The 26,872-nt window shown below is 37.8% G+C and overlaps 3 protein-coding genes across 3 annotated transcripts in view; 2 read left to right on the top strand and 1 right to left on the bottom strand.

Annotated features, from left to right (window-relative positions):
* Nucleotides 1–304: 304 nt before the first annotated feature.
* On the top strand, nucleotides 305–9,087 carry LOC117988488 (threonylcarbamoyladenosine tRNA methylthiotransferase). Its single transcript, XM_069503014.1, has 9 exons — nucleotides 305–501; nucleotides 1,042–1,216; nucleotides 1,499–1,656; nucleotides 2,553–2,819; nucleotides 3,938–4,103; nucleotides 4,708–4,815; nucleotides 6,100–6,265; nucleotides 7,129–7,384; nucleotides 8,903–9,087. The coding sequence occupies exons 1-9, from the start codon at nucleotides 327–329 to the stop codon at nucleotides 9,064–9,066; spliced, it is 1,635 nt and encodes a 544-aa protein (XP_069359115.1). The 5' UTR covers nucleotides 305–326; the 3' UTR covers nucleotides 9,067–9,087.
* Nucleotides 6,981–26,872, bottom strand: part of l(2)k01209 (lethal (2) k01209) — a 38,742-nt gene continuing 18,850 nt past the window's right edge. The window contains exon 14 of the transcript XR_011237519.1: nucleotides 6,981–7,003. The gene's annotated coding sequence lies outside the window, so the exon portion shown is untranslated. The remainder of the gene's footprint in view (nucleotides 7,004–26,872) is intronic.
* On the top strand, nucleotides 9,907–25,513 carry LOC117988166 (xylose isomerase-like). Its single transcript, XM_034975284.2, has 10 exons — nucleotides 9,907–10,150; nucleotides 10,274–10,525; nucleotides 11,152–11,298; nucleotides 12,077–12,356; nucleotides 14,209–14,439; nucleotides 14,860–15,072; nucleotides 15,639–15,732; nucleotides 16,031–16,195; nucleotides 19,262–19,347; nucleotides 20,141–25,513. The coding sequence occupies exons 2-10, from the start codon at nucleotides 10,450–10,452 to the stop codon at nucleotides 20,232–20,234; spliced, it is 1,386 nt and encodes a 461-aa protein (XP_034831175.1). The 5' UTR covers nucleotides 9,907–10,150; nucleotides 10,274–10,449; the 3' UTR covers nucleotides 20,235–25,513.

The raw sequence follows: 26,872 nt of genomic DNA, 5'->3' as shown, positions 1-26,872 counted from the left end.
ATTCTGATTTAAAAAAATACTACTAGGTGTTTACCTTTTCTTTTGTATAGTAAATTATATATAGCTTTTGTATAGCAAAGTTTTGCGGCAAAACTTACAAACTGACTCACTACTATATCAATGTTACCCGTGTCTACTGTATGTACCATTCGGACTCCGGTACCGGCACTCTGAACCGGTTTCTATAACCATACACATTAAGTTTCTAGCTTCAAATATTATTTGTATTTTTTAAGCTGTGGTTTGTACTTTTGTGACTTTTGTCGGCCAATCACAGCTGACAGCTTTCAATATTTACTTTACAAAGATTTTGGCATTTTCTAAAAATGCCAGGCGCTTTTTCCGAAATTATCGACGATATTGAAGATTTAATATCTTCTCAGGATATAACACCTAAAGAGAGATACGCCAGCAGGAAAAATGTTAGCGTACGATCCAAAAAGAAAGATACTAAAGACTTGGAACCCGTGGAAAAAGTGGTTTTGGAGAGTGTTGTACCAGGTATAACCTTAAAACCTTTGTTTTTTGTTTATCATTTCTTCTTTTAATAGAAAAGACATACAGTAATAGTACCTAATATGTACCTAGTGGTGAATTATTTATAACATGTAGCGCATGTAGCACGTACTTAATACATATTACAAATCAAACTTGATTGATATTTAATGATTATTTAATGAGTACTTGTGCGACCTAGTTACTATCAATAACATCTGAGTAAACACTGTGAGAATTAGAATGTGGACCTTTCAGTCACCTTTCCCTTTTATATATTTAGATGTGATCACAAAAAAAATAATTTACAAAATCACTTGTAGATGATGCTGTTGTCATAACTTGCAGTGTTGTACAGAACCATTTGTGTACGAGTCCAACTTGTACTGGACCGGTTTTTAAAAAGCATCAGTCCAGCAGGTTGGAGGTTGTCCCACTCTGTGCTTGGCGCATGCTAGAAGGCGATCTCCACTTCAGAACAATATCTGCCCCAGCTGCTATCTGTCGTTCTGCGACAGACAGTTAGTAAATAAATAAATCTTCCAGGCACTCAAACAATCTATATGAAAACTTGGGGCTGCGCTCACAACAACTCGGACTCTGAGTACATGGCAGGGCTATTGGCTGCACAGGGCTACAAGTTGACTGAGGACAAGTGGCAAGCTCAGCTGTGGCTACTCAACTCTTGCACTGTGAAGAGTCCAGCAGAGGATCATTTCAAGTGAGTTCACTTGCTTTTTGTATAAAATCACTGTCTATATAAGCTATAGATATACAGTATATTTTAAAGGGTTCTGTACCTCTAACAGAAAAAAAGGAATCCTTATAGGATCACATTTTTGTTTGTCCCCCTTTCCTCTCCAACTAAGCATGAAGCTTGTGCTAGGAGTAGGTACGACAATAGTGCAACGGGCGGGGTTTGAACCATCAACCTTTCGGTTTTCAGTCCACTCCTTTAGCAGTTGAGCTATTGAGGCTCTGAATTGATTGTTATATATTACAGAAATGAAATAGAGCTGGGTCAGAGCCGAGGCATCCACGTGGTTCTAGCAGGCTGTGTGCCGCAGGGCGCGCCCCGTGCTGCTTACTTGCAAGGGCTCAGTGTGGTGGGCGTGCAGCAAATAGACAGGATTGTTGAGATCGTGGAGGAGACATTGAAAGGTGCATTAGAATAGAATCTAAATATATAAAACGAAAAGGTGACTGACTGACTGACTGATCTATCAACGCACAGCTCAAACTACTGGATGGATCGGGCTGAAATTTTGGATGCGCTTATTGCTATTATGATGTAGACATCCGCTAAGAAAGGATTTTTAAAAATTCAACCCTTAAGGGGTAAGGGGGTAAAATAGGGGTTGGTTTGTGTAGTCCACGCGGATGAAGTCATGGGCATAAGCTAGTCTACATATTATATAAAAAAAATATAAAAAAAAAAAAAAAATTTCAATTAATCTTATTTTTGAATCGTCAGATGCTACCACTGGTTCGGAATACCTTTCCTACCGAGAAGAACCAGCAAGAAACTCGCCGGTTGCTCTTTTCAAAGATTTGATTTGATATACATATATAAGAGGAATAGCTGATTGACTGACTGATCTATCAAACTGGATAAAGGGGTACAATGAGTTTGAAATTTGTGTAGTCCATGTGCATAACTTAGTCAGTACCCATACTATAAATGGAAAAGTGTATTTGTTTGTTGGTTTGTCCTTCAAGCATGTCGCAACTCGCAAATGAGCAACAGATTGACGTGATTTTTAACCGACTTCAAAAAAGGAGGAGGTTCTCAATTTGTCGGAATCTTTTTTTTGCATTGGTATAGATAAAGAGTGGAGTGTGACATGACCTGGAGAGTAACATAGGCTGCTTTTTATCCCGGAAAATCAAAGAGTTCCCACGAGGTTTTTTAAAAACCTAATTCCACGCGGACGAAGTCGCGGGCATCAGCTAGTAAACAATATTTCATCTGTATAAGTGTTTTGTTGACAGTGTTGATGAATCAATAGTGTCACAATAAAATCTAAATCAATTACTGATAAAAAAAATCCTTTCAGGCCATACAGTCAGATTATTCAGTCAAAAAAAGACAGATGGGGGTAAAAAAGCCGGTGGCGCATCCCTTCTTTTACCCAAAGTACGAAAAAACCCCCTTATAGAGATCATCCCCATTAACACAGGGTGTCTAAACCAATGCACATACTGTAAGACCAAACACGCACGGGGCGAGTTGGGGAGTTATCCACCAGAGGAGATTGTTGAGAGGGCAAGGCAGTCCTTTAAAGAGGGAGTTTGTGAGATATGGCTGACTAGTGAGGATACGGGTAAGTCTGTATATTACTAGTGATATTATGTACGTACAGTATGCTTCCGAAAGTAATATATAGTATAGATAGCAGATTTGTAGAGCGTTGTCCTTGTCGTTGAGACCGACAAAACGTCATATAGGCATGAGTGACAGAGACAACGCTCTACAAAGCCGAAATGTCATTCTAAAGGCCGATGTACATCACTTTCGGCCGCGTACTGTATATTGTAAGACCTAGCATGCAGGGGTGAGTTGGGGAGTTATCCACTAGAGGAGATTGTTGAGAGGGCAAGACAATCCTTTAAAGAGGGAGTTTGTGAGATATGGCTGACTAGTGAGGATACAGGTAAGTTTATAAGTAATTAAATATCACTTTAACGGTGAAGGAAAACATTGTGAGGAAACCTGCATGCCAAGAGTTCTCCATAATGTTCTCAAAGGTGTGTGAAGTCTACCAACCCGCACATGGCGAACGTGGTAGACTATTTATTGTTTATTTTTTATAAAGAATAATAGCCATGTTAAATGACTAATATTCCCCTTTCCTCTCCAACTAAGCATCAGGCTTGTGCTAGAAGTATTTTACTAGTAGTACTAGACCATTCGGTTTTTCAGTCCACTCCTTTACCTGTTGAGCTATTGAGGCTCTTCTATGGCCAAAACCCTTCTCACTCTGAGAGGAGACTCATACCTATATGAAGTTTTGTCGGTCTCAACGTCAGAAACAATGCTCTACAAATCCACTTTCTCCTTCTAAAGATCGATGTACATTATTTTCCACTGCATACTGTAGTATTAGTAGTAGTATAGTATAGCATTGGCACCGATTCTGAGCACAACCTAATTTTAGAGTATTCGCATGCTCTTCTTACTAATGTAATATGAAAAGGACAGACACAGTTTGACAGTTCTAAATTTAATTTGTAGATGGTAAAACCCGTGATTTTAGCGCGCAGTCGCGAACCTACTGTTTAAATTTCTATTGTGCACTAAAATTTAGAGTCTTTAAATGTGAAAGTCATGTTCCGTTCCTTTTTTAGCATTAGTAAAAAGAAAAGGATGCAGATACTCTAAATTTAGTTTAGAGAGAGACTAGAGAATCGGGGCCATAGTAGTGATGTTTTATCTTTGCAGGAACATACGGTCGCGACATAGGCACGACTCTACCGGCACTGCTGTGGCAGCTGGTGGAGGTAATACCGGAAGGTTGCAGGTTACGACTGGGCATGACCAACCCGCCCTACATTCTGGAGCATTTGGCCGAAATCGCCCAAATTATGCACCATCCCAGAGTTTACAAGTAAGTGTGTGTACTTCCAAAAAGTAAAATGTGACCGACTGACTGATCTATCAACGCACAGCTCAAACTACTGGACGGATCGGGCTGAAATTTGGCATGCAGATAGCTATTATGACGTAGGTATCCGGTAAGAAAGGTTTTTTGAAAATTCAACCCCTAAGGGGGTGAAATAGGGATTTGAAATTTGTGTAGTCTACGTGGATGAAGTCGCGAGATTATGCTCGCGACTGGACTTATTAGTTACTAGCTTATGCTCGCGACTTCGTCCGCGTGGACTACACAAAATTCAAACCCCTATTTCACCCCCTTAGGGGTTGAATTTTCAAAAATCCTTTCTTAGCGGATGCCTACGTCATAATAGCTATCTGCATGCCAAATTTCAGCCCGATCCGTCCAGTAGTTTGAGCTGTGCGTTGATAGATCAGTCAGTCAGTCAGTCAGTCATTCAGTCAGTCAGTCAGTCAGTCAGTCACCTTTTCCTTTTATATATATAGATTTGCAATTTTCTGCATTTATTTCCACTTATTTTCATATTATTTTCACTTATTTCCACTAATTGCTTATTACTTGCACTTATTAATGCAAATGTTTATTATGTGGGCAGGTTTCTTCACGTGCCGGTGCAGTCGGGCAGCGACGAAGTACTATCCGATATGAAACGAGAATACACTAGAGCTGACTTTGAGAGAGTTGTGGACTATCTTAGATTCAAGTGAGTTAACTATGATTTTGGACAATAATGCTCAATGGGACCCATTTAATGATGGGTCTATAATACTGGTTCGGGAGTTACTGAAGTACGCTGAGAGCATTGCATGAATATGTCATTCAATGTTCTCAGCGTACATATTCAAAATTCTTTGATCTTTTATCGTTTTGTATTTTGTCTTTTTTCTTGTACCTTTATTTGTATTTAAATTTATTATTAATCATCTAGTTAGTGTAAGTGGCACTGCCGTTCTAATTAGATATAAAATAAATAAAAATAAAATAAAAAAATAAAAATGATCAAAATTCAAATATGATACATTGCAAATAAAACATCTGACTGACGCTAGTGGTCAACGAACGTTGCGTATGTAGGCCACTCGGAGTCAATGCCGCGTCGTAGGCGGGGCATTGACCCGACTTTTGCACGCTATACATTGCGGGTTTGAAAAATACTGCAAATATTTTTTTATACATGGCATAATCTTGTATATCAAATATTTGAAAAGAGCAATCGCCGAGTTTCTTGCTGGTTCTTCTCGGTAGGAAAGGCATTCCGAACCAGTGGTAGATGCATCCGACGATTCGAAAGCACTTGTAAAAGTGTATTTGAATAAAAGAGATTTTTATTTTATTTTATTTTATTTTTTACTAAATCACTAAAACTACAAAATGAGGCAAACGGTTATTGCTATTGGATTGTGTTTAGATAGTATACCAATAGCGTTAAGTGTTTGCTAGCGTTCTGGTTACACCCTGTGTAAGAAAATATGTCAACCTGTCCGTCCGTTCCGTTCTTGACAAAGGGTGTCATAGGCATCCCGGAAATGCACATAGGCTAATTTTTATCCTGGAAATTCAAAAAGTTCTTACGTAATTTTTAACAACTCTGTGGGAACTTTTTGTTATTTTATGTTTTCTTACGAGTTGAGGGCAGAGGGCACCTTAAATTAATAATTTTATTTTGAAGAATAGAATCTAAATATATAAAAGGAAAAGGTGACTGACTGACTGACTGACTGATCTATCAACGCACAGCTCAAACTACTGGACGGATTGGGCTGAAATTTGGCATTTAGGGGGTGAAACAGGGGTTTGAAATTTGTGTGGTCCATGCGGACGAAGTCGCGAGCATAAGCTAGTAGAATATTTTTTTATTCAAGTAAACAAGTTACAAGTGCTTTTGAATCGTCAACTAGTTCAATTTACCACTGGTTCGGAATGCAGTTCGTACCGAGAAGAGCCAGCAAGAAACTAGGCGAAGTCTCTCAACATACTTTTGTTTAAGGGTCCCTGGTATGACGATAGCGACAGACATAATTTGCGGGTTCCCCACAGAGACAGAGGCCAACTTCGAAGATACCATGTCTCTCTGCAAGAAGTATAAATTCCCCTCACTCTTCATCAACCAGTTCTTCCCGCGACCTGGGACTCCTGCCGCTAAGATGCAAAGGGTGAGTGGGAAAAATTTATTTTCCTTTCATCATCATCATCATCATCATCATCATCATCACCATCATCACCACCATCAACCCATCACCGGCCCACTACTGAGCACGGGTAACACCTCAGAATGAGAAGAGTTAATAGTGTAGGTCATAGCTTAGCCTACAACGCTGGCCAAGTGCGGATTGGTGGACTTCACACACCTTTGAGAACATTATGGAGAACTCTCAGGCATGCAGGTTTCCTCACGATGCATAATACTACAAAGAGAACAGATTTGTTTGTTTGTAATTGATAAACTAGACACTCTTAAATTACTGGACCGATTTTAATAAGTCTTTTGCCGTTAGAAAGCTACTTTATCCAGAAGTAACATAGGCTATAAATTACATAATATGTACCGCAGATGAAGTCGCGGGCAAAAGCTAGTTCCAAAATATTTAGAGACTAGCTTATGCTCGCGACTTCGTCCGTGTGGGCCGCACAAATTTCAAACCCCTATTTCACCCCCCTAGAGGTTGAATTTTCAAAAATCCTTTAGCATGCCTACGTCATGATATAAGTGCCGCAAATTGCTAATGCGCGTGGCCGCCATTTCAATGACGTCAGCACTAGACTGAAGTTTCGAGCTCATGGTATATTTTTACTTACACAGTAAAAATTACAAACTTATGACACTACGATGACGTCATTTCGATGTTAATGAGACATGGTTCCAGCGCAATAGCAATTTGCGGGACTTATAGCTATCTCCATGCCAAATTTCAGCCCGATCCGTCCAGTAGTTTTAGCTGTGCGTTGATAGATCAGTCAGTCAGTCACCTTTTCCTTTTATATATTTAGATTGTAATATACCCGTTGCATTGTCCAGGTACCAGGTCAAGAAGTTAAAAAGCGTACAAAACAGCTATCAGATTTCTTCCGCTCGTACGAACCTTACGGCCACAAGATAGGAGAGACGCAGGAAGTGTTGGTGACGGACATCTCGCACGACAAGAACTACTATGTAGCTCACAACCAGTACTACGAGCAAGTGCTGGTGCCCAAGGAGGACACGTACATGGGCAAGATGCTGCCCGTGCAGATCACTAGCGCCACCAAGTTCTCTATGATGGGACAACCTATAGGTAAGCATGTAGCTCACAACGAGTACTACGAGCAAGTGCTGGTGCCCAAGGAGGACACGTACATGGGCAAGATGCTGCCCGTGCAGATCACTAGCGCCACCAAGTTCTCTATGATGGGACAACCTATAGGTAAGCATGTAGCTCACAACGAGTACTACGAGCAAGTGCTGGTGCCCAAGGAGGACACGTACATGGGCAAGATGCTGCCCGTGCAGATCACTAGCGCCACCAAGTTCTCTATGATGGGACAACCTATAGGTAAGCATGTAGCTCACAACGAGTACTACGAGCAAGTGCTGGTGCCCAAGGAGGACACGTACATGGGCAAGATGCTGCCCGTGCAGATCACTAGCGCCACCAAGTTCTCTATGATGGGACAACCTATAGGTAAGCATGTAGCTCACAACGAGTACTACGAGCAAGTGCTGGTGCCCAAGGAGGACACGTACATGGGCAAGATGCTGCCCGTGCAGATCACTAGCGCCACCAAGTTCTCTATGATGGGACAACCTATAGGTAAGCATGTAGCTCACAACGAGTACTACGAGAAAGTGCTGGTGCCCAAGGAGGACATGTACATGGGCAAGATGCTGCCCGTGCAGATCACAGACTTTAGTGGTGGAAGTATTCAGCGCCATCTATGAAAATCATCTCGAACGTTGCCTGGAAACCTCATTCACAGGTTTGCAACTAGCGTGGCCCCCTCAGTCCCTCTCGCTCAAGCAGATTTTCTTACTTGTCAAATGTCATTCCTTCTACACTTCACGTTGTTTGTCAAATACTCACGTACAAATACATTTTGACAAACAAAAAAAAGTGGCCACGGTGATAAGGACAAAACATAATCATTTTGTCACGTTCTAACAAGAGCTTAAATGCATTTAGCTATCTCGCTCTAATAGTAAGTGTCACAATAGGGCTACTTCTAACAGTCCTTGTTCTGCTGCGCGATTGCGAGAGAATGACAGCTACAATGTCACGATCGCAATCATCTCAGTAGGGCGATTGTCTAAAACCTGCATCAATCATTATTACAATCTCAATTGTTCTGATTGGCTGAATTTGTGCGATTCTAGTTGCAACAATGCATTGTAGCCAATAGTGAGCGAGCATTAACCAATCAGAGATGATTGCGATCGTGACATTGTAGCTGTCATTCTCCCGCAATCGCGCAGCAGTTTATCGATAGTGTAAATGAACTGTCAAAACATTTTTTTGTCCACATCTATCCTTTGTGGACTGTCTCACCGAACCGTGATAGGAAAACCATATTTTGACATTGATGCTGTCATTAAATGATAGATGCAGTCGATTCGCAATCGGCCTGCAGATTGGTTAACGCTCGCTCACTATTGGCTACAATGCATTGTTGCAACAAAAGTCGCATAAATTCAGCCAATCAGAACAATTGAGATTGTAATAATGATTGATGCAGATTTTAGACAATCGCCCTACTGAGTCCTCATTGCAAAGTGACAATCGTGACCAATTGCAACGTTTCATTTTTGTTTTTCACAGATAAACCAAAAACGCCAGGGCTGGCACAGCCATTGAAGAAGGGCGAAGTGTCAGGGCTGACCAAAACGGAGTCCAAGAGGACGATACCTGTGTTCACTCGCATCTTACTTGTAGCCGTCGTTCTTCGGTTGATATGGGCGTTTTATTATTATAGTTGTTATTAAAGTATTTTTGTAAGTGCAAAAGATAGTTTGATTTATGAAAAAATAAACTTAAAAAATTGAGATTGAAAATGAGAATTTAGTTAAGACCAGTTCGAAAAGCAGTTTCCATTGATAAAATGCGGCAATTATAAAATGGGATATAGATTAAACTTATTAATAATGATAACATAGGCTTTTAAAAATTGAAGGAGTAGTATATTCTATATCCCTGGCTATATTCAATTATTATTATTTATTTAATTTAAAGAAACAATTTTTGAGAAAAATTATTTCAAGGAGAATTTTCAAAAGTAGGTTACTAGGTAGGTTTGCTATTTTTAGGGTTCCGTCTTTTATAGGATCACTTCGTTGTCTGTCTGTCTGTCTGTCTGTCGTGTCTGTCAAGAAACCTACTTTACGTTGACCTAGAATCATGAAATTTGGCAGGTGGGTAAGTCTTGTAGCACCCGTAAAGGAAAAAGCTGACTGACTAACTGACTGACTGATCTATCAATGCACAGCTCAAACCACTGGACGGTTCGGCCTGAAATTTGGCTTTGAATTTGTGTAGTCTAAGCGGACGAAGTCGCAGGCATTAGGTAGTACCTAATAACTATAAGGTTTAAAGCACTGGTAAACGTGTTAAATTACACCTCGCTTTAAATTGTTTTGTTCAGTTAAACCGTAGTTAGTCACTACAATAGTATAGTTAACGTAACCATAGTTAAACGATCAGGTTTTAGGTAAAACAATGCGCAACCCGACACATAGTACCACAGGATTCGCTCTGCTGCGTCCATTCAAATGATTATTATATAAAACTAAGCAACGTACGTCTGTACGTCAGTGTTTAAACTGTTTTATTACTACTAGTACTATTTTAACTACGTAAAATATTCAGATATAAAACGTAATTCTTAGACCTCATTATTGCTTTTCGCTAAGCATGATTTTCGTCAAGTGAAAGCCTTCCCATACAATAAATAAAATATGTGAAAATCGAAAAATGAAAATTTTATGTATTTTCTAAGCATTTTTTACGTTCTCTCGATTCCTATGCATCATTTAGGTAGGTAGGTATACGTACATGCTTAGTTAAAAGATAGTAAGTACCTACCCAATCCATCCATACTAATATTATAAATGCGAAAGTGTGTCTGTCTGTCTGTCTGTCTGCTAGCTTTTCACGGCTTAACCGTTCAACCGATTTTGACGAAATTTGGTACAGAGGTAGCTTGCAACCCGGGGAAGGACATAGGCTACTTTTTTCCCGGAAAATTTAAGAATTCCCACGGGATTTCAAAAAACCTAAATCCACGCGTATTAAGTGGCGGGCATCATCTAGTAAGAAATAAAACTTAAAATAATCTCAAACGCAAATAGGGATTTTTAAAATTGTGAAAAATGTCGTACGCACAACCTGGGAAGAGGCAAAAAGTGCGGGAAGCGAAAACGGCTGAAAATGTGGATTATTTTCAAGGTAAGAAATTATTTGAGGTTTTTATTAAACTGTTTATTTTAATATAGAAAGGTTTTTAAAAATAAACAAAGTGCTTTTACAACCCCCTGCTCTTAAACTTTAAAAGCACCTGGCAGGGGGTTGCCACGACACTCTTGTCTGACAATGACAATGCATGACGTGATTTCTAATACTAATGGGCAGATTACACCTAACGAGTACAGTGGCGAGTCAGTGTCCTCGGCCGAGTACTCGGTTGGTATAAGCACTTTAACGAGTGCAATTTCGCCGCAATTTCTCAGCCACAACACTGTCTCGCTGTGTGACATTTTACTGTCTCGCTTCACTACTCGGTAGGTGTAATCTGCCCATGAGTATTGCAAAGAAAAAATAAAAAGTACACTTTATAGCTACTTTGACGTTTAGAAGATTTTTTACACCATTTTTACCTGTTATCTCTCAAAGTCACCATGATCCAAACTTCATAGTAGCTGATCGTTCCTCCCAGTATTGGGGACAACGCAGAGAACCATTCAGCTTTTATAAAATAACGAAAGTCTGGCACTCGCTGGCTCTCTCTCATAATTTCTGTAATACCACAGACCAGTAATCTGGGTAAAACGGGGAAAAAACTTATATATTTCCAGGCATAGACAAGATAGAGTACAACAACATGGCGTCGGCCACAGACACCACTAACTTCCGTTACTACAACAGTACTGAACGAGTGCACTCGCGCAACATGGAGGACTGGCTCAAGTACAGCGTCTCACTCACGGAATTTAGGAACAATGGTATGATACTCATCATCTCAACTCATCACTGGTCCACTACTGAGCACGGGTCTCCTCTCAGAATGAGTAGGGTTTAAACCATAGTCCACGATGCTGGCTAAGTGTGCGAATTTTAACGACTTTTATTATTGCATTTTAGAGCACGTTTAAAACATTATGAAGAACGTCTTTCTCCCGATGTTTTTCTTAACCGTTACAAACAAGTGAATATACTTACTTATTTCATATAACTTCTGAAATTAGAGGTATCAGTCCCGCAAATTGCTAATGCGCGTGGCCGCCATTTTAGTGACGTCAGCACTAGGCTGAAGTTTCGAGCTGATAGTATATTTTTACATAAATATACGTCAAATCGCGTCATTTAGATGTTAATGAGACATGGTTCCAGCGCAATAGCAATTTGCGGGACTTTAACGCGCCCGGGATCGAACTCCTGATCCTCCGAATAGGAGGTCCACTTCAGGCAACAAAGAAGATATAACTCGAGATTCGTGCATATAAAGAGACGACACGAAAATGGGTGTGTTAATCATTCCCTCTCATTTACACCATACGGTCTGTCTATAGAGTACGAGTGAGACAATGATAAGCGCCGTTTCCTTTCGATCCGTTTCTTTATCGGTAAAAGTATATTCGCAAAAAACATTAAAAGTGTTTAAATATGCACAGTCTATCTACACTTACCAGAGTTTTATGCAGGGACTATCTACAGCTATCCGAGTTTTTCAAGTATGCAGGGAGTCAGGGACTATCCACACCTGCCCGCTTTTTGTTACAGGATCAGATAGCCAAGGGCGACCCACACTCAACCGTTCCTGGGACGACAACTCGCATACATTAGACAATTACAAACGCTACATTAAAGCGTTCTACGACTTCTGTACCAAACTAGGGATAAAGTACTGGACAGCGTTCGATACGGACTTAGTTCCTCCGACAGACAATTGGGAGGAGAACAAGACGAACTGGGATGACATTGTGGAGTGTGTCAATGAGTTGAATCAGAGATGTCAGGTTAAGTTGTTGTGGATTGCGCCGGATTTGCATTCGCATCCAAGGTACGTATAGTCCGCCACAGGTCGAGATGGCAACCGGCGGGGTGTTTACGTAGGTATCTTGTGATAGGCGTAAATGCGTTCCTCCGACAGACAATTGGGAGGAGAACAAGACGAACTGGGATGACATTGTGGAGTGTGTCAATGAGTTGAATCAGAGATGTCAGGTTAAGTTGTTGTGGATTGCGCCGGATTTGCATTCGCATCCAAGGTACGTATAGTCCGCCACAGGTCGAGATGGCAACCGGCGCGGTGTTTACGTAGGTATCTTGTGATAGGCGTAAATGCGTTCCTCCGACAGACAATTGGGAGGAGAACAAGACGAACTGGGATGACATTGTGGAGTATGTCAATGAGTTGAATCAGAGATGTCAGGTTAAGTTGTTGTGGATTGCGCCGGATTTGCATTCGCATCCAAGGTACGTATAGTCCGCCACAGGTCGAGATGGCAACCGGCGCGGTGTTTACGTAGGTATCTTGTGATAGGCGTAAATGCGTTCCTCCGACAGACAATTGGGAGGAGAACAAGACGAACTGGGATGACATTGTGGAGTGTGTCAATGAGTTGAATCAGAGATGTCAGGTTAAGTTGTTTTGGATTGCGCCGGATTTGCATTCACATCCAAGGTATATAGTCTGCGACAGGTCGAGATGGCCATCGGAGTATGAGGCGGGGGGACGCCCCGCACTCCCGTATGTCACCCGCGCTCGCCCGCACCGGGTTATCGCGGCGGCTGGGTAGGTGTGCGGGGCGTTCCCTCCCCGTTTCTTATCTCGACCTGTCGCGTACTATACCATCCATATCCATTATCCATACATTATAGATATAGATAATTAATGAACTATGAATGAAAAACATTTTTTTTTTTTTTTTTATTCTGATACAAGTTAGCCCTTGACTGCAATCTCACCTGGTGGTAAGTGATGATGCAGTCTAAGATGATAGCGGGCTAACCTGGAAGGGGTATGGCAGTTTTTATTAAACCCATACCCCTTTGATTTCTACACGGCATCGTACCGGAACGCTAAATCGCTTGGCGGCACGGCTTTGCCGGTAGGGTGGTAACTAGCCACGGCCGAAGCCTCCCACCAGACCAGACCAGAAATTTAGAAATTATAAAATTCCAAACCCCTGCCAGGAATCGAACCCGGGACCTCCCACTATTAAGACCACAGCGTTCACCACTGCGCCAGGGAGGTCGTCAATCTTGTACGGAACGCGTCAGCGCGTGTTGCCAGTGATGACATATGGATCCGAGACATGGTCGCTAACTATGGGCCTCATAAGAAGGCTCAGAGTCACTCAGCGGGCGAGAGAACTATATGAATAAATAATAAATAAAATAAAAATCTTTTTTTATTCGTATAAACTTTTACAAGTACTTACGAATAGTCGGATGCATCTACCACTGGTTCGGAATGCCTTTCCTACCGAGATGTTGGAGTATGTGATGTGAGATGTGGTATGCTTGGAGTTTCTCTAAGTGAATAAATCAGAAATGAGGAGATCCGTAGGAGAACTAGAGTAACCGACATAGCTCAACGGGTTGCGAAGCTGAAGTGGCAATGGGCAGGGCACATAGTTCGTACAACCGATAGACGTTGGGGGTTCCAAGGTGCTGGAATGGCTACCTCGCACTGGAAGACGCAGTGTTGGAAGACCCCCCACTAGGTGGACGGATGCAGGGAGCCGCTGGATTCAGGCGGCGCAAGACCGTGGCATGTGGAAGTCCCTACAAAAGACCCCTAGAAGAGAGAGAGATGATGACGATGAACGGAACTTTTCGTGTGTGAGTCTGACTCGCACTTGACTTTAAAAAAAAAATTCATTCTGAATTTTCCTTATCTTTGCCAGATATGCCTCCGGTGCCTTTACAAGCAACGAAGCAACCACCTTCGTGCAAGCGGCGACACAGATCAAGAAGTGTCTAGAAGTGTCACAACGTCTGAACGCAGAGTGTTTCCTTCTCTGGCCGTACAGAGAGGGATACGACGCCATCTTCCAAGCCGATGTCGCCAGAGAAATTAAACTATTCGCGAAACTATTAAAAATTACTGCTGAATACAAAGATAGACTTAATTATAGGTTAGTACAGTATATTTCCCTTCTTATTCCCGTACTCAGTAGTGAGCCAACGATGAGTTGAGACAATGAATGTCTAGAAGTGTCGCAACGTCGAACGCAGGGTGTTTCCTTCTCTGGCTAGAGAAGGGATACGACGCCATCTTCCAAACCGATGTCGCCAGAGAAATTAAGTTGTTCGCGAAACTATTGAAAATCACTGCCGAATAGAAAGAAAGGCTTAATTATACGTTAGTACAGTATGTTTCCGTTCTCATTCTCGTACTCAGTAGTGAGCCAACGATGAGTTGAGACGATGAATGTCTAGAAGTGTCGTATACGTATGAACGAAGAGTGTTTACGACGCCATACGACGCCATCTTCCAAACCGATGTCGCCAGAGAAATTAAGTTGTTCGGGAGTTGTTCTGTTTTTAAATTCCAGATGTCAGCTGCTGATAATGCCGTACAGCGGTAACTTCGGTTCTAACTACAGTAGTTACAACAGTGTACCCTGGCGACACTCGAGCTGGGGCGACATGCTGAACAGATACATGTGGGACCTGACCAGCTGCCTGTATTTCCTCAAATGCCACAACTTGGACCGGTTCTACAAAGTGTGTACCCCGCCTGGACATCATATGTACATGGCTTCCGTGTAAGTATTATCTAAATATATAAAAAGAAAAGGTGACTAACTGACTGATCTATCAACGCACAACTCAAACTATTGGACGGATCGGGCTGAAATTTTCGGCATCGACCGTTCGCATCGGGCACCAACGTTGCTAGAATTCGAGATTCGAAACACAATAGCGTCTAAATAAAATGTAGACAAACTTGAGCTTTAAAACAAGGCAATTAAGCTCCAGTTTACTATAGCGAGGAATTGTTTCAACACTCGAATACTATCAACGTTGGTGATACATAAAATCTCATACTAAGCATACTGATAGCTATTATGACGTAGGCATCCGCTAAGGATTTTTGAAAATTCAGCGGCGGTTACGCACTAATCCGATCCGAATCCGTGAAAATACGTTCCTTTTTGTTTTGTATGGGAGCTTATGACATGTGTCGTAGATAATCGCTGGTATTCTCACGGATAACGGATAGAACTCGGATGACGAAAGTGCAGTGCGTAACATTGATGCTCTAAATACAGGTGCATATGAAATCTGATGCACACAATATTGTTTGAGCTGGTAAATAATTTTGTTTTAGGTACAACATGTTCGGTGGTGTGACAATAACAAACAAGTTTGATCTCTCAGATGTCAAAACCATCACTTTGATGATGAAATGTATCGTCGATCAGGTAAGGGAATTATCGGCATAACGTACTTTGACTTTGCTCAGACTTAAGACAGGGTTGAAACAAGACAGACTTTAACCAGAGACATAAATTTGTCTCTTTTCAACTCTACGTAAAATCCACAGACCACCTGTTATGCCCTATAGAGTATAGACGCCTAATAGCCGGTCACCCCGCATACTACAGCTATTTTAAGACTAAAATAAAAAAAACCCTACGGGGGTAAAAATAGGGTCTTGAAAGTGTAGTCCACGCGGAAATGAGCTAGTATATTTATATTTTTTCATGTTCTCCTTGTAAGGGTGGAGCGCCCCCTGGCGGTATCAACCTAAAACTGCCGTCTCGACGGGACAGCGATCTCCGCGATCTAGTCACTATGTACGTGAAGTGTATGGACGCGTTGGCTAAGGGACTGCGTGCCGCTTGCAGTGTCGTTACTGAGCAGGTTTTCGTGAAACACTTACAGGTAAGTTATCTATATAGGTGCATCATCATCATGATCAACCCATAATCGGCTCACTACAGAGCACGGCTCTCCTCTCAGCAAGAGAAGGGTTTTGGCCATAGTCTACCACGCTGGCCATGTGCGGATTGGTAGACTTCACACACCTTTGAGAACATTATGGAGAACTCTCAGGCATGCAGGTTTCCTCACGATGTTTTCCTTCACCGTTAAAGCAAGTGATATTTCTCGACTCTAGTATCATAAGGTCGGATGTGTACTTCCGACCAAACTCACTTTTTTACATAAAGGTAATGAGCATTTCGGGCTCTTTCTGCCAAGCTGACACCAGTATTTCTATCTCTTTTCGTTGCAAAGATAAATACATGCATAATGTCGTATCTGAACACATTCTAAAAATTTGGAGAACCATAATTATATTTTTTGACTTGCGTATGTATGCACCAAAGCAATGGAGAAAAATTATAGGTGTATTTTGAGTTCGACCATTATGCTACGAAATAAGTTTATTTGTCATACTAGCTGGTACTGCAGTTACGCACTTCTGCTTCTAAAATATGTAATAATTTTGTTAGGTAAAATCACAACAGATGTTATGCTTCGAATTTTTTGTATTAATATTTGGACTGTGAATCATTTAAGACTTTTTGCCTTGTAATATAAATAATTTTGCAATAAAATTCATGGAAGTAAGTTGAAATAAAGCTTTTTGTTTGTGACTACATTAAAGTTGATGTGATTAATAGGTAAGAGATCCATCCTATTTCACCAAAATTTTGGACTAAACTGCGGGAAAAAAGTAAAGAGCCAGAATAAAGCTGAAGACATTTTGAAAATGTAGACTAGAAAATCTTTTAGGACCACGAAAATTACACCATGGAAATCTAAACATATATTATAATAATACCCCACTAAGCAAAAACCGTGCATTTATGGTGTTTTTTATGAATCATAGTTCAAATCATCAGTTCAAAAATTTATTGCCCTAGTTTTTAAGGTAGCCTTAAAAAATGAGAGTACCTAATCAATTTTTTTCTTCTTTGCCCGTCTTATAATCGACCGAATTTGATATTAATCGAGAGCAGAAATTATAAGGCACCTACAATATGTGATGATAGTGATTCTAACGAAACATTCCTAACTATAGGAAGCTTTAGATTATGTTAATTTAAATATATATGTAGTATAAATTAATTTATTAATTAAACAACTAATAAAAGTGAAAGTAAAAAAATAAAAAAACTTAACTAAAACACGAAAGAAACAGTTTAAAAAAGTATCTGTTAAACAAAACAGTCGAAGCAGAAGCAATGGAATTTTCAAAAAAGCAGAAAGTATTTTTTTAATTACAAAAGTGGCAATGCCAGATTTGACTAACAGTAAATCCTTATACCTGCGTAGTTTCTGCACCTTAAAAACGATTCATGATGCTACCAGCAGTGTTGCTACTTTAATGTAGTCTGAAAACATCAGCTGCAGCGGAAGGAATAAAACAGTATCTTGTCTTATTTCATTAATCTACTAGAGAAGAAACAAAGTATTCTCGAAATTGTTAAAGAATTGACTTTGTGGTCTGATAATTGTGTCGGTCATAATCGGAGCATGATAATCGTTATGGCTTACTTATGATTATTATAAGGATTACCACACTAAAAGGTGATAAATCACAAGCTTTATGCTAAAATGCAACATGTACCTACGTGGAGTAAGATGTAATCCATGCACAAATAGAAAAAAAGGGAACAGCTGAAAACAATGCAGATTACTAAACTAAGAGATTGGTCACAGTTTGCAAGAACATGCGAAGGAAACAAAACTTTTTGATAAGTTTGATTTGGCACTACAACATATTTTTAAAGACCACATCCCTTTACAAAGGTGATATATCAGGACCGTTTGTTATATAAAAAAAAAATAAGAACGGCGGGGATTTTCAGATTTCGGAATATATTACCTGGCTACAACTAACACAATAATGCTGTGTTATTATTTTATAAAAACTACTTTAAAGAAGACTTTTTTGTATTTCATTAGTAAGTTATAGGTACATATAAACTTAAAATTTTTCCCCGCTTTCGCCCAATATACGACATAATGAGAAACCATTATCCACTATAAAATATAACCAATTTTTGCAGTAGGTACCTGCTGACCTCCATTCTTACTTTACGTACCTAATCATTATAAGGAAAATCAGGCTATGTTGGCATGTTTTAGATTTCTATATTGATGTAACCGCAATGTATGCAATTCCACAAAAAATTTTTGGCCCACTGTAGGTTTCTAATTACTTTGTATTTTTTTTTTCCAATTTTTGGCCGTTGTTTTTAATTAATGGGCTTTATATTTTGTGAATTTGTAAATGTTATTTTCATTCATCCAGAAGTCACAAGGTTTACACGGATGCAATGGTCAGACTATCGGGCGAATGCAATTATTATGTTTCAGATCTAACTAATCAGTTTCAGAAAAATCAGATAGGTACATTGTTGCTATCTCACAAAACTCCTAAATGTTTTTTGTGAGATAACTACTGAGATCTTTTGTCCGAATATTACTTATGTATAATCAGTTAAGACGTATTATGAAATATTAAGTAATAGATCCGACTTTTATTTCAAATTTGTAATAGTAAAAATTGCAGCCATAAAGTCGGTTTACAACTTATGCACACAATTTTTTAGCACAGTTACGAATATTACCAGCATAAAGTCGCATATCGTCCATTTTGAAGAAATTGTGAGTTTATATTTTATTTATTAATGATAAAGTATTTCTAGTAATGGTTAATGATAGATACAGTTAAGTGTTAAATATTACAAAAACAACTGAAATTGTATCTCTAGTAGTTTAGAAATTATGACCCGATTTCCCTAGCATTTTTGTTTTGGCTCTCCTGAAAAGTAGCAAAAATCCACATCCGACCTTATGATACTAGAGTCGAGATTTAATTTCTATAATATAACATATCATGTGTTTGTTAAAATTAATATTTGTATTATTTTGGTTTTAATAAATTTGAAAAACTATTAACCACGATTATAAGTATATGTATTTCTTGAATTGTAGCAACGCTATGCTTCGTACTATAGCGGGTTCGGTTCCCGGCTAGTCAGTGCGGATGTCACGATCGAGGAATGCGAAGAGTTTTACAAGTATGTATATTAAACAAACAAATATTCAAATATTTTGTATGTTTTTAGAAAAATCTATTTTTACAGTTAATTAGGGTTTTGTACCTCAAAAGGAAAACAGGAACCTTCTTTGTCTGTCGATTCGGGAGAATTAAAACCTAAAGGGGGAATGCCAGATCCTGACCCACCAATTTACGCACAATATAAATTAATGATAATTATTTTAAACTTGCGGATGTTTTTATTAGTTTCACAAAATATAGGTAAATTGCATATAACCTAGAATCATTATGTGATCATTATGACTTAATCTTAGATTTAATGAAAACCGCAAGTTCTAGAGGTGTTAAATCCTATGTTTAGTTATCAGTGTTGAAACAGCAACAAAATGCTGCATAAAGCATACGTGTAAACGACTTTTATATAATAAAATGGGTTACGGTTCTATAGAAATTCTGGCACTGTCCTTTCGCAGGTAGTAATTTCATATCGCACAAGTAAAGGAAAAAAACAGAAAACCGTGCACCGTTTTTATTTTTAGAGTCCGTTCCTTTTGAGTTACGGAACCTTAAAATAAAAATATGTGTTACAAATAGTTTACTAAATCACGTCAAGATGGCGCTGTCCGTCATTAACTTGGAATTTTTTATTATACCTACTGGCTTAAAATTTCTTGTACGATGATGCGGAACAATTCGTGTGCGACTCCGAGTCGCACTTGACCGGATATTATCAGAAAAAAAAATAATGAATGTCAGCAACTCAAACAAACCAAGATTTTCCTTTAAATTCAGAAATTTCCTTTTTTTTCCAGAAAAAACCAGCTTCACAACGAACCCACGTGCAGCAAACCCGAACACTATCATGTGGTCTTTCAGAGATATCTCGACACTTGCGAACATATATGATATATGACTTACAACGGTTTCACGGGGGACTACATTTCTTTACAGCTGTAATTTTATTAATATGGCGAAACATTTTTAGTGAGCCATACTTAAAAATAAATAACAAAACATCTACTAAAATACGCGGCAGAAAATAATGTACATCGACCTTTAGAAAGAGACAGCGGTGTTATAGTGTAGAGAGCGTTGTGTCTGTCGTTGCGACCGACAAAACGTCACATAGGCATGAGTGACAGAGACAACGCTCTACAAAGCCGAAATCTCATTTTAAAGGTCGATGTACATTTTCTGCCGCGTACTGTACTTGTGTAATCGCTAATCTGTTAGCGAATCCAGATTATGTAACATGTTATATAACTTTTATGTTTTAGTCAACGCTGTTCCACATTGTTATATAACTTATTGCTTGACCAATTTTAGTATTTGCTCGGATTGGGTAATTGAATTAGATTCGGTACATATTACTTGTGAATAGCAATAATTATATGTGCGTTTATTCAGAAATTATGATACTTTGACAGACAGATGGATGGACAAATTCACCCAAATAGACTCGGAATTAACGAGTGGCTTACGAGTTTCTCCGAATTGTTTATCTTTTAAGCAAACCAAGGCAAAACAAATTAAATATCGATTAAGAATATAATATTATGTAAGATTTAAGGTAGGTGGGGAAAGTATTTCGATAGGGAACACGAAACGCTTCTTTTAAACTTTTAAATTAGTATAGATACTTTTGAAAACTACTTATTTAATAGCAGCTCGCAGAATATGTGATAAAATCAAAATAAAGCTATTTGTTTTGTATGAATACAAAATAAAATGACAGGACCATAAAATCTCTTTTAGTTTGTACCACAACAACTTCTATAGACGGTCGCCATGTGTTTAAAGCATGCTTTTTGGTGTCCTTTTAGTAACGTAAGAATTTGTCTTCAGTATATAAAATAGAAATATATGAGTTTTGATACCACAGATTTTTCCGTATTCCAATAACTTACGAACGTATCTTAAATGCTTAATTCTTAAAAAGCATCTTAAATATTAAGGGTCTGATTTTGGTATTTACAATGCAGTCACTATTTAAGATAATTACGTTTATGTAATTCAAGTTAGTATTTCGGTTTTAGTTTGAATTAGGATTAATAAAAAATACTAATATACTTATTTTATTGATTTTAGAGTAGGTAGGTACTAGATAAGTTCCCATAGATAGTAGAATTATTCGTCTTGTACAACCCTGATAGTGATATCTTCTGAGTGCCATAGAGAAACAAGTTAATTTATAAACCCTATTGTTATCAGGGCAAAAGAAAACACAAAATTCTTTCATATTTATTTTATTACGACATTTTGTTTTGTTTTTGTATTTTTTTTCTTATATTCACAGCGACTTACACTTATCATAGTTAAATGTAACAACACTTGTGCTTAAGTAAATACAGTTGTATTTCTTAAGGAGCTCATAAACGGGCTAGTTCGTAGGCAATTTGAGATACATTACAAAGTTGAAGTGAACGATAAATGCACCGGGATAATACCTTACTACATAATTACATGTATTACCGACTGTTACATAACATCGACTGTTATATAACAATCGGTATTTACATTTACAAGTACACAGGTTCAAATTTAGATGCATTACAAAGTAGAAGTGGACGATAAATGCACCGGGATAATACCTTACTACATAATTACATGTATTACCGACTGTTACATAACATCGACTGTTATATAACAATCGGTATTTACATTTACAAGTACACACGTTCAATTTTAGATGCATTACAAAGTAGAAGTGGACGATAAATGCACCGGGATAATACCTTACTACATAATTACATGTATTACCGACTGTTACATAACAATCGGTACATTTACAAGTATACACGTTCTTGAGGATGACTTCATGAATGTTGGTGCACTAATCCGATGTAAAGGGAAATATGCGGTCAGAAATAGCTCTACGGCAATAATTAATAAAACCAATCTTTCTGTTATCTGTCGATGAGTTACTTAGCAAGAAATAGTAATAGGGTCTTGGACTGTAGTAATAAAATGATATGATTTTTTGTATAGCGGTAGTTTATGGGGCTACGCATTAGCGTAGCGGTCCTTCTAATGTTGCAAATGTTCATGGGCGGCAGTAATCACTCAACATCAGGTGACTCGCCTGCTCGTTTGTCCACTATTTAAAGAAAAAGTAGCAATGTTGTCTGTTAAAAAAAGTAGTCACCTTATCGACAGATAATAGATTGATAGGAAATAGTTTCGGCCGTTAGTATATGGACTAACCATATTTTCTCTGATTCGGATCAGATCATGTCATTAATAGCATCCGATTTTGGTCAAATTATTTTAGTCTATTTCACGGATTCGGATCGGACTAGTGCACAATCGCTCATAGGCGTCAAAAATGATTTTATGAATTGATTGGCTATATTGTCGGCAAGATGCAATTTTTATAGCCGGTTTATGAGCAACTTAAAATTACAATATGGACCAATAGTTGCTAAGCAACACTTATTGAAATAAAATTACTGGTAGAATGTCAGTCAGACTGTAAATTTAATGTTATGTATATAATAAATGTCAGACCGTAAAACTGAATCGAAACTATAATACAAGGTATATAACAAGTAAAGATTGTTATATAACATGTATTATTCATTCAGCAACGAATTTTTAATACACATCCCGTAACTTTAAAATAAACTGCAAGGGCGTGCGCAGACGACAAAAATTTCCGCCGATTGTCCGCGGAGGACAAAAATCCTCGAAGTGTAGATAAAATGTCCGCCGGGACATGCCCGGACTCAACGCACAGTGTCTCCGACGAACAAACACTCGAGCGCTCAACGCGGACTAATATTCGCTGTGTGCGTTGACTGCCTTGGAACTTTAGTTCTATATTTTCGAGGACGCCCCCGTACTTTTGTGCGGTCCGGTGTAATGTTCTTCGGCAGTTCGGGGTACTTATTGTACGGGGTAAGTACTTTATGCCCTCGTGTGCGTTAAAGATGATTTAAACCGGCACGTGGCGGGCACGGGCCGTTTTGAATCCGTGCCTCGTCCGCGCGTCGTACGTGGCACGGCTCGCGCCCGCCACGTGCTGGCAAAAATCATCCCTTATACGATATAGTTGTAAGCGATCTATTTTGACGGTCAAAAAAGTGTCCCTCGTCTGTGTAGGCCTTAAAAAATCAAAATAAAACTATCCATTCCAGGAAAGAATATTGTAAAAAATTAATTGTGTTTTATCGAAGACTTCAGTACAAAATAGTGTTTTTTTGCATTGATAAGTGTGTATTTTATTGAACCAGTATTTTACTTAAATGTCTTTATTTAAGTAGGTTATATTATTTTTAGACATTTTACATTTTTTATACATCAAGTGAATCTTAAGATTAAATATTTTATAGTACAATTCTAAAAATAAATAAAAAATTAAGCACACTAACTTCAAGCGTTGAGAAACCTTACTTAAACTAATAGTTTACTTATACGTAACTAAATTTTACTAATAAATAAACGGATCGAAAATTCGCTACGTTTCAATTGAAATTTTTATTTTAATTTTTAAGTGGATACCGGGCTTAACTCTACTTAGTTTGTTAGGGTTCCGTACCCCAAGGGTGCCAACGGGACCCTACTATTAAGCATCCGCTGTATATCTGTTAGCGGGCTGTATCTCATCAACCGTAATACGTAGAGAGTTGAAATGTTTCACAGATTATGTATTTCTATTGTTGCTGTAACAAATAATAAATATTTAAAAATAACCGCCATGCAAATAAAAAAAAATTTAAAAGGATAGTGTCGTATCTTGTACTATGGTACGGAACCCTTCGTGTGCGAGCCCGACTCGCACTTCACCGGTTTTAATGTAAATCTTCTTTTGACGTTTTAAAAACGCAATGGAAGCACGCGTAAATGAATCCTAAAATTAAATTGAAGGATAAAATTAATACAGTGTTATTTCGGTCGCACACAAAATAATCTTAAAACTTTTTAGTGTTTCGTGAAAAGAAAATTCACGTAAAAGTGAAGTAATTTAGTTTTCCCTTATAAGCTAGTTTAAGAAATTGTGTACCATCCAAATAACAATAAGTCTAAGATTCAAAAATTTTTGCCAAATTAAAAAATTGGGCTATAAAATTCACTAATACTGAAAAATAAACTAAAAGTATAATTAAATGACAGTGTACTTTGGAATGAGCGTAGACTACGTAATTGTAAAAAGTTTGGAACACTTTCTGTTTGTTTCGTCATAAAAGCATCACTGTGCCACTGTCGAGACGACATGTGTGACTGTCGAGTCAACGAGTGATGTTAATAATTTTAGGGCAAATATTGGTATCGTTAGTTTTGAAAATACACAAAGTTAGTTTTAATATACGCAAAAACCGAAACTCGTGTCAAATATTTGTACATAAAGAATAAATATACCAAAAATATTTAATGAAAACTTACGAAGTTCTATGCTTGAGTTGAGTGATTGTCCCGCAAATACATGGTCACCCTAAGCAAGCGGCGAGCGAGTTCGTTGTGAGCGAACGAGACGGCTAGCGTTTATCGTGCGCGCTCTCGCTTGCGCGGCTCGAATCAGCTGGTGCATGCGGTCATTCAACTAGGTGTTCAAACTTGCAGGATTTTAAAGTATTTTTTGGTCAAAATATAACCCGTTGTAAAAATGATTGCAATCGATTCTGTCACTGATTCTGAACAAACTACTTTCAGGTTTTGCGTATACTAAAACTGACATTGTATATTAAAGATGATATACGTAGCGTAAATAGAACTATTCTTGTCATATGAACACATAATATGACTGAAATAATTTTCCCTTATAATCTAAAATAGAAAGAATTGTACTGAAATTAAAATAAAGCGTTTGTACGCTAGAGTCACTTCACCATTGCCCCAAAAGTTAATATACTCAAACCAGTCTATATGAGTTATATAATTATAATTTACATGTCCGAATAGTTTATAATATAAATTCAATTTATATCCATATAATTAGTTCTGTATATTATCTGTTATCGATGTACATATAAATGAAACTGTAGTAAAACCAAATATTAATGTTAGTGCTTACGCGTAAGAAAAAATGCTACACCATTGCTTGGTTGTGGTACAAGAAACTATTGATTGTATTTGTTAAATTACATATTATTAAAAATAAAATAGTTTGTGTTAAAAAATTTGTGTCTTTATTCAGAAGCCTGAATTGTATAAAATATATTATAACATTTATATATTAATGTGTCTATCTTGTGCATACTAGCAGTGGTAAATTAAACCTGACTATTCATAAGCACTTTTAAAAAGTTTACATGAATAAAAAAACATAAAAAAAATAAAAAAAAAATCGTGGTAATGTATATCTTTATATGATTATAGAAAATTTCAAATTCACAATCATGGTCATTGGACTAGGTGCTAGCTAGCTATTATACGTACCGATTCATAATATACTATATTCATAATATAATATACATTATGTAATTTTTCGGAGTCATATTTTTAAAATATTATTTGGTGCTTTTCAAGACTTTACTGTTGTACCATATTCAAGGGATAGCAATAGATTTTGACGTGTCATTTTAGTTTAGTTTAGAGATTGTGTACAACGGAATTAGCCACAATCTTGGCTTGTCTTTAGAAAGCATCATTTATGAATGATCTCGAACATGATGGCAAGTAACTTTTACTCGCTGGGGTCACACGTTATGTCAAGTATTTATTTATTTGTCAAGTATTATCATTTATGAATGACCTCATAATTGCAAGTAGCATGAGGTCACACATAAATTGTCAAGTATTATTGTATGTTTGTTGCCTGAATTAAAGATATAAATAAATCTATAATATAAAAATGAATCACTAAATGTGTTGCTCATCGCAAATCTCGAGAACGGCTGAACCGATTTCGCTAATTCTTTTTTTATAATATTCCTTGAAGTACGAGGATGGTTCTTACGGAGAGAAGAATTAAAAAAAAAATTGAATTTGAGGCGGAACGAAGTTCGCCAGGGCAGCTAGTAAATAAAATAAATAAATAAAATAAATGAATTAATAAATAAGCCGCGGTGGTGGTAATATATTATATACTATGAGTTATGACTTATGATGAGATAAAATTTAAAATAGGAGCTGCATTATTTATGTATTACTATTAATAAAATTATTATGAAAAGCGTGTGTGCTATTTGATAAATTATATGACCTATTTATTATTTGATTAAATTATAATACATATTATGTTTACAAAAAGACGAGTACTTAATACCGATTTAAGTATATTAAGATGATATAATTTTTATAGTAAAAAATGAACAAAGATTTTTCGATTGAAATATATTAGTATAACGCGTAAAATTTAACTCGTTTAATCCTTATTTTAAAGGTGAACCGTAGTTTTGACACGACAGTTGACCCATACAGTTAAAATGGCGCGTGAGGAGTCATTTTGTACGTAGTATATGCAAGTATATTACGTATTAGTAAGCACGTATTGCATTATTTGCGCCGATATTTTTTTTGAATATAAAAATCTAATTACTTTTTTTTTTACTAGAGATTTTTTATATATTCGCTATGGAAGTGTTGATATTGTTCATAGAAAATTA

This window comes from Maniola hyperantus, chromosome 14, assembly GCF_902806685.2.
Source record: "Maniola hyperantus chromosome 14, iAphHyp1.2, whole genome shotgun sequence".
Classification (NCBI taxonomy): Eukaryota; Metazoa; Arthropoda; class Insecta; order Lepidoptera; family Nymphalidae; genus Maniola; species Maniola hyperantus.
This window is presented reverse-complemented; position numbering and strand designations above follow the sequence as displayed.

Coding starts and splice junctions, on each gene's coding strand:
- LOC117988166 (XM_034975284.2), top strand. CDS start 10,450: ATGTCGTACGCACAACCTGGGAAGAGGCAAAAAGTGCGGGAAGCGAAA. Junction 11,299..12,076: donor CACGGAATTTAGGAACAATG/GTATGATACTCA, acceptor TTTTTGTTACAG/GATCAGATAGCCAAGGGCGA. Junction 19,348..20,140: donor GAATGCGAAGAGTTTTACAA/GTATGTATATTA, acceptor TTTTTTTTCCAG/AAAAAACCAGCTTCACAACG.
- LOC117988488 (XM_069503014.1), top strand. CDS start 327: ATGCCAGGCGCTTTTTCCGAAATTATCGACGATATTGAAGATTTAATA. Junction 502..1,041: donor TTTGGAGAGTGTTGTACCAG/GTATAACCTTAA, acceptor TAAATCTTCCAG/GCACTCAAACAATCTATATG. Junction 4,104..4,707: donor CACCATCCCAGAGTTTACAA/GTAAGTGTGTGT, acceptor TTATGTGGGCAG/GTTTCTTCACGTGCCGGTGC.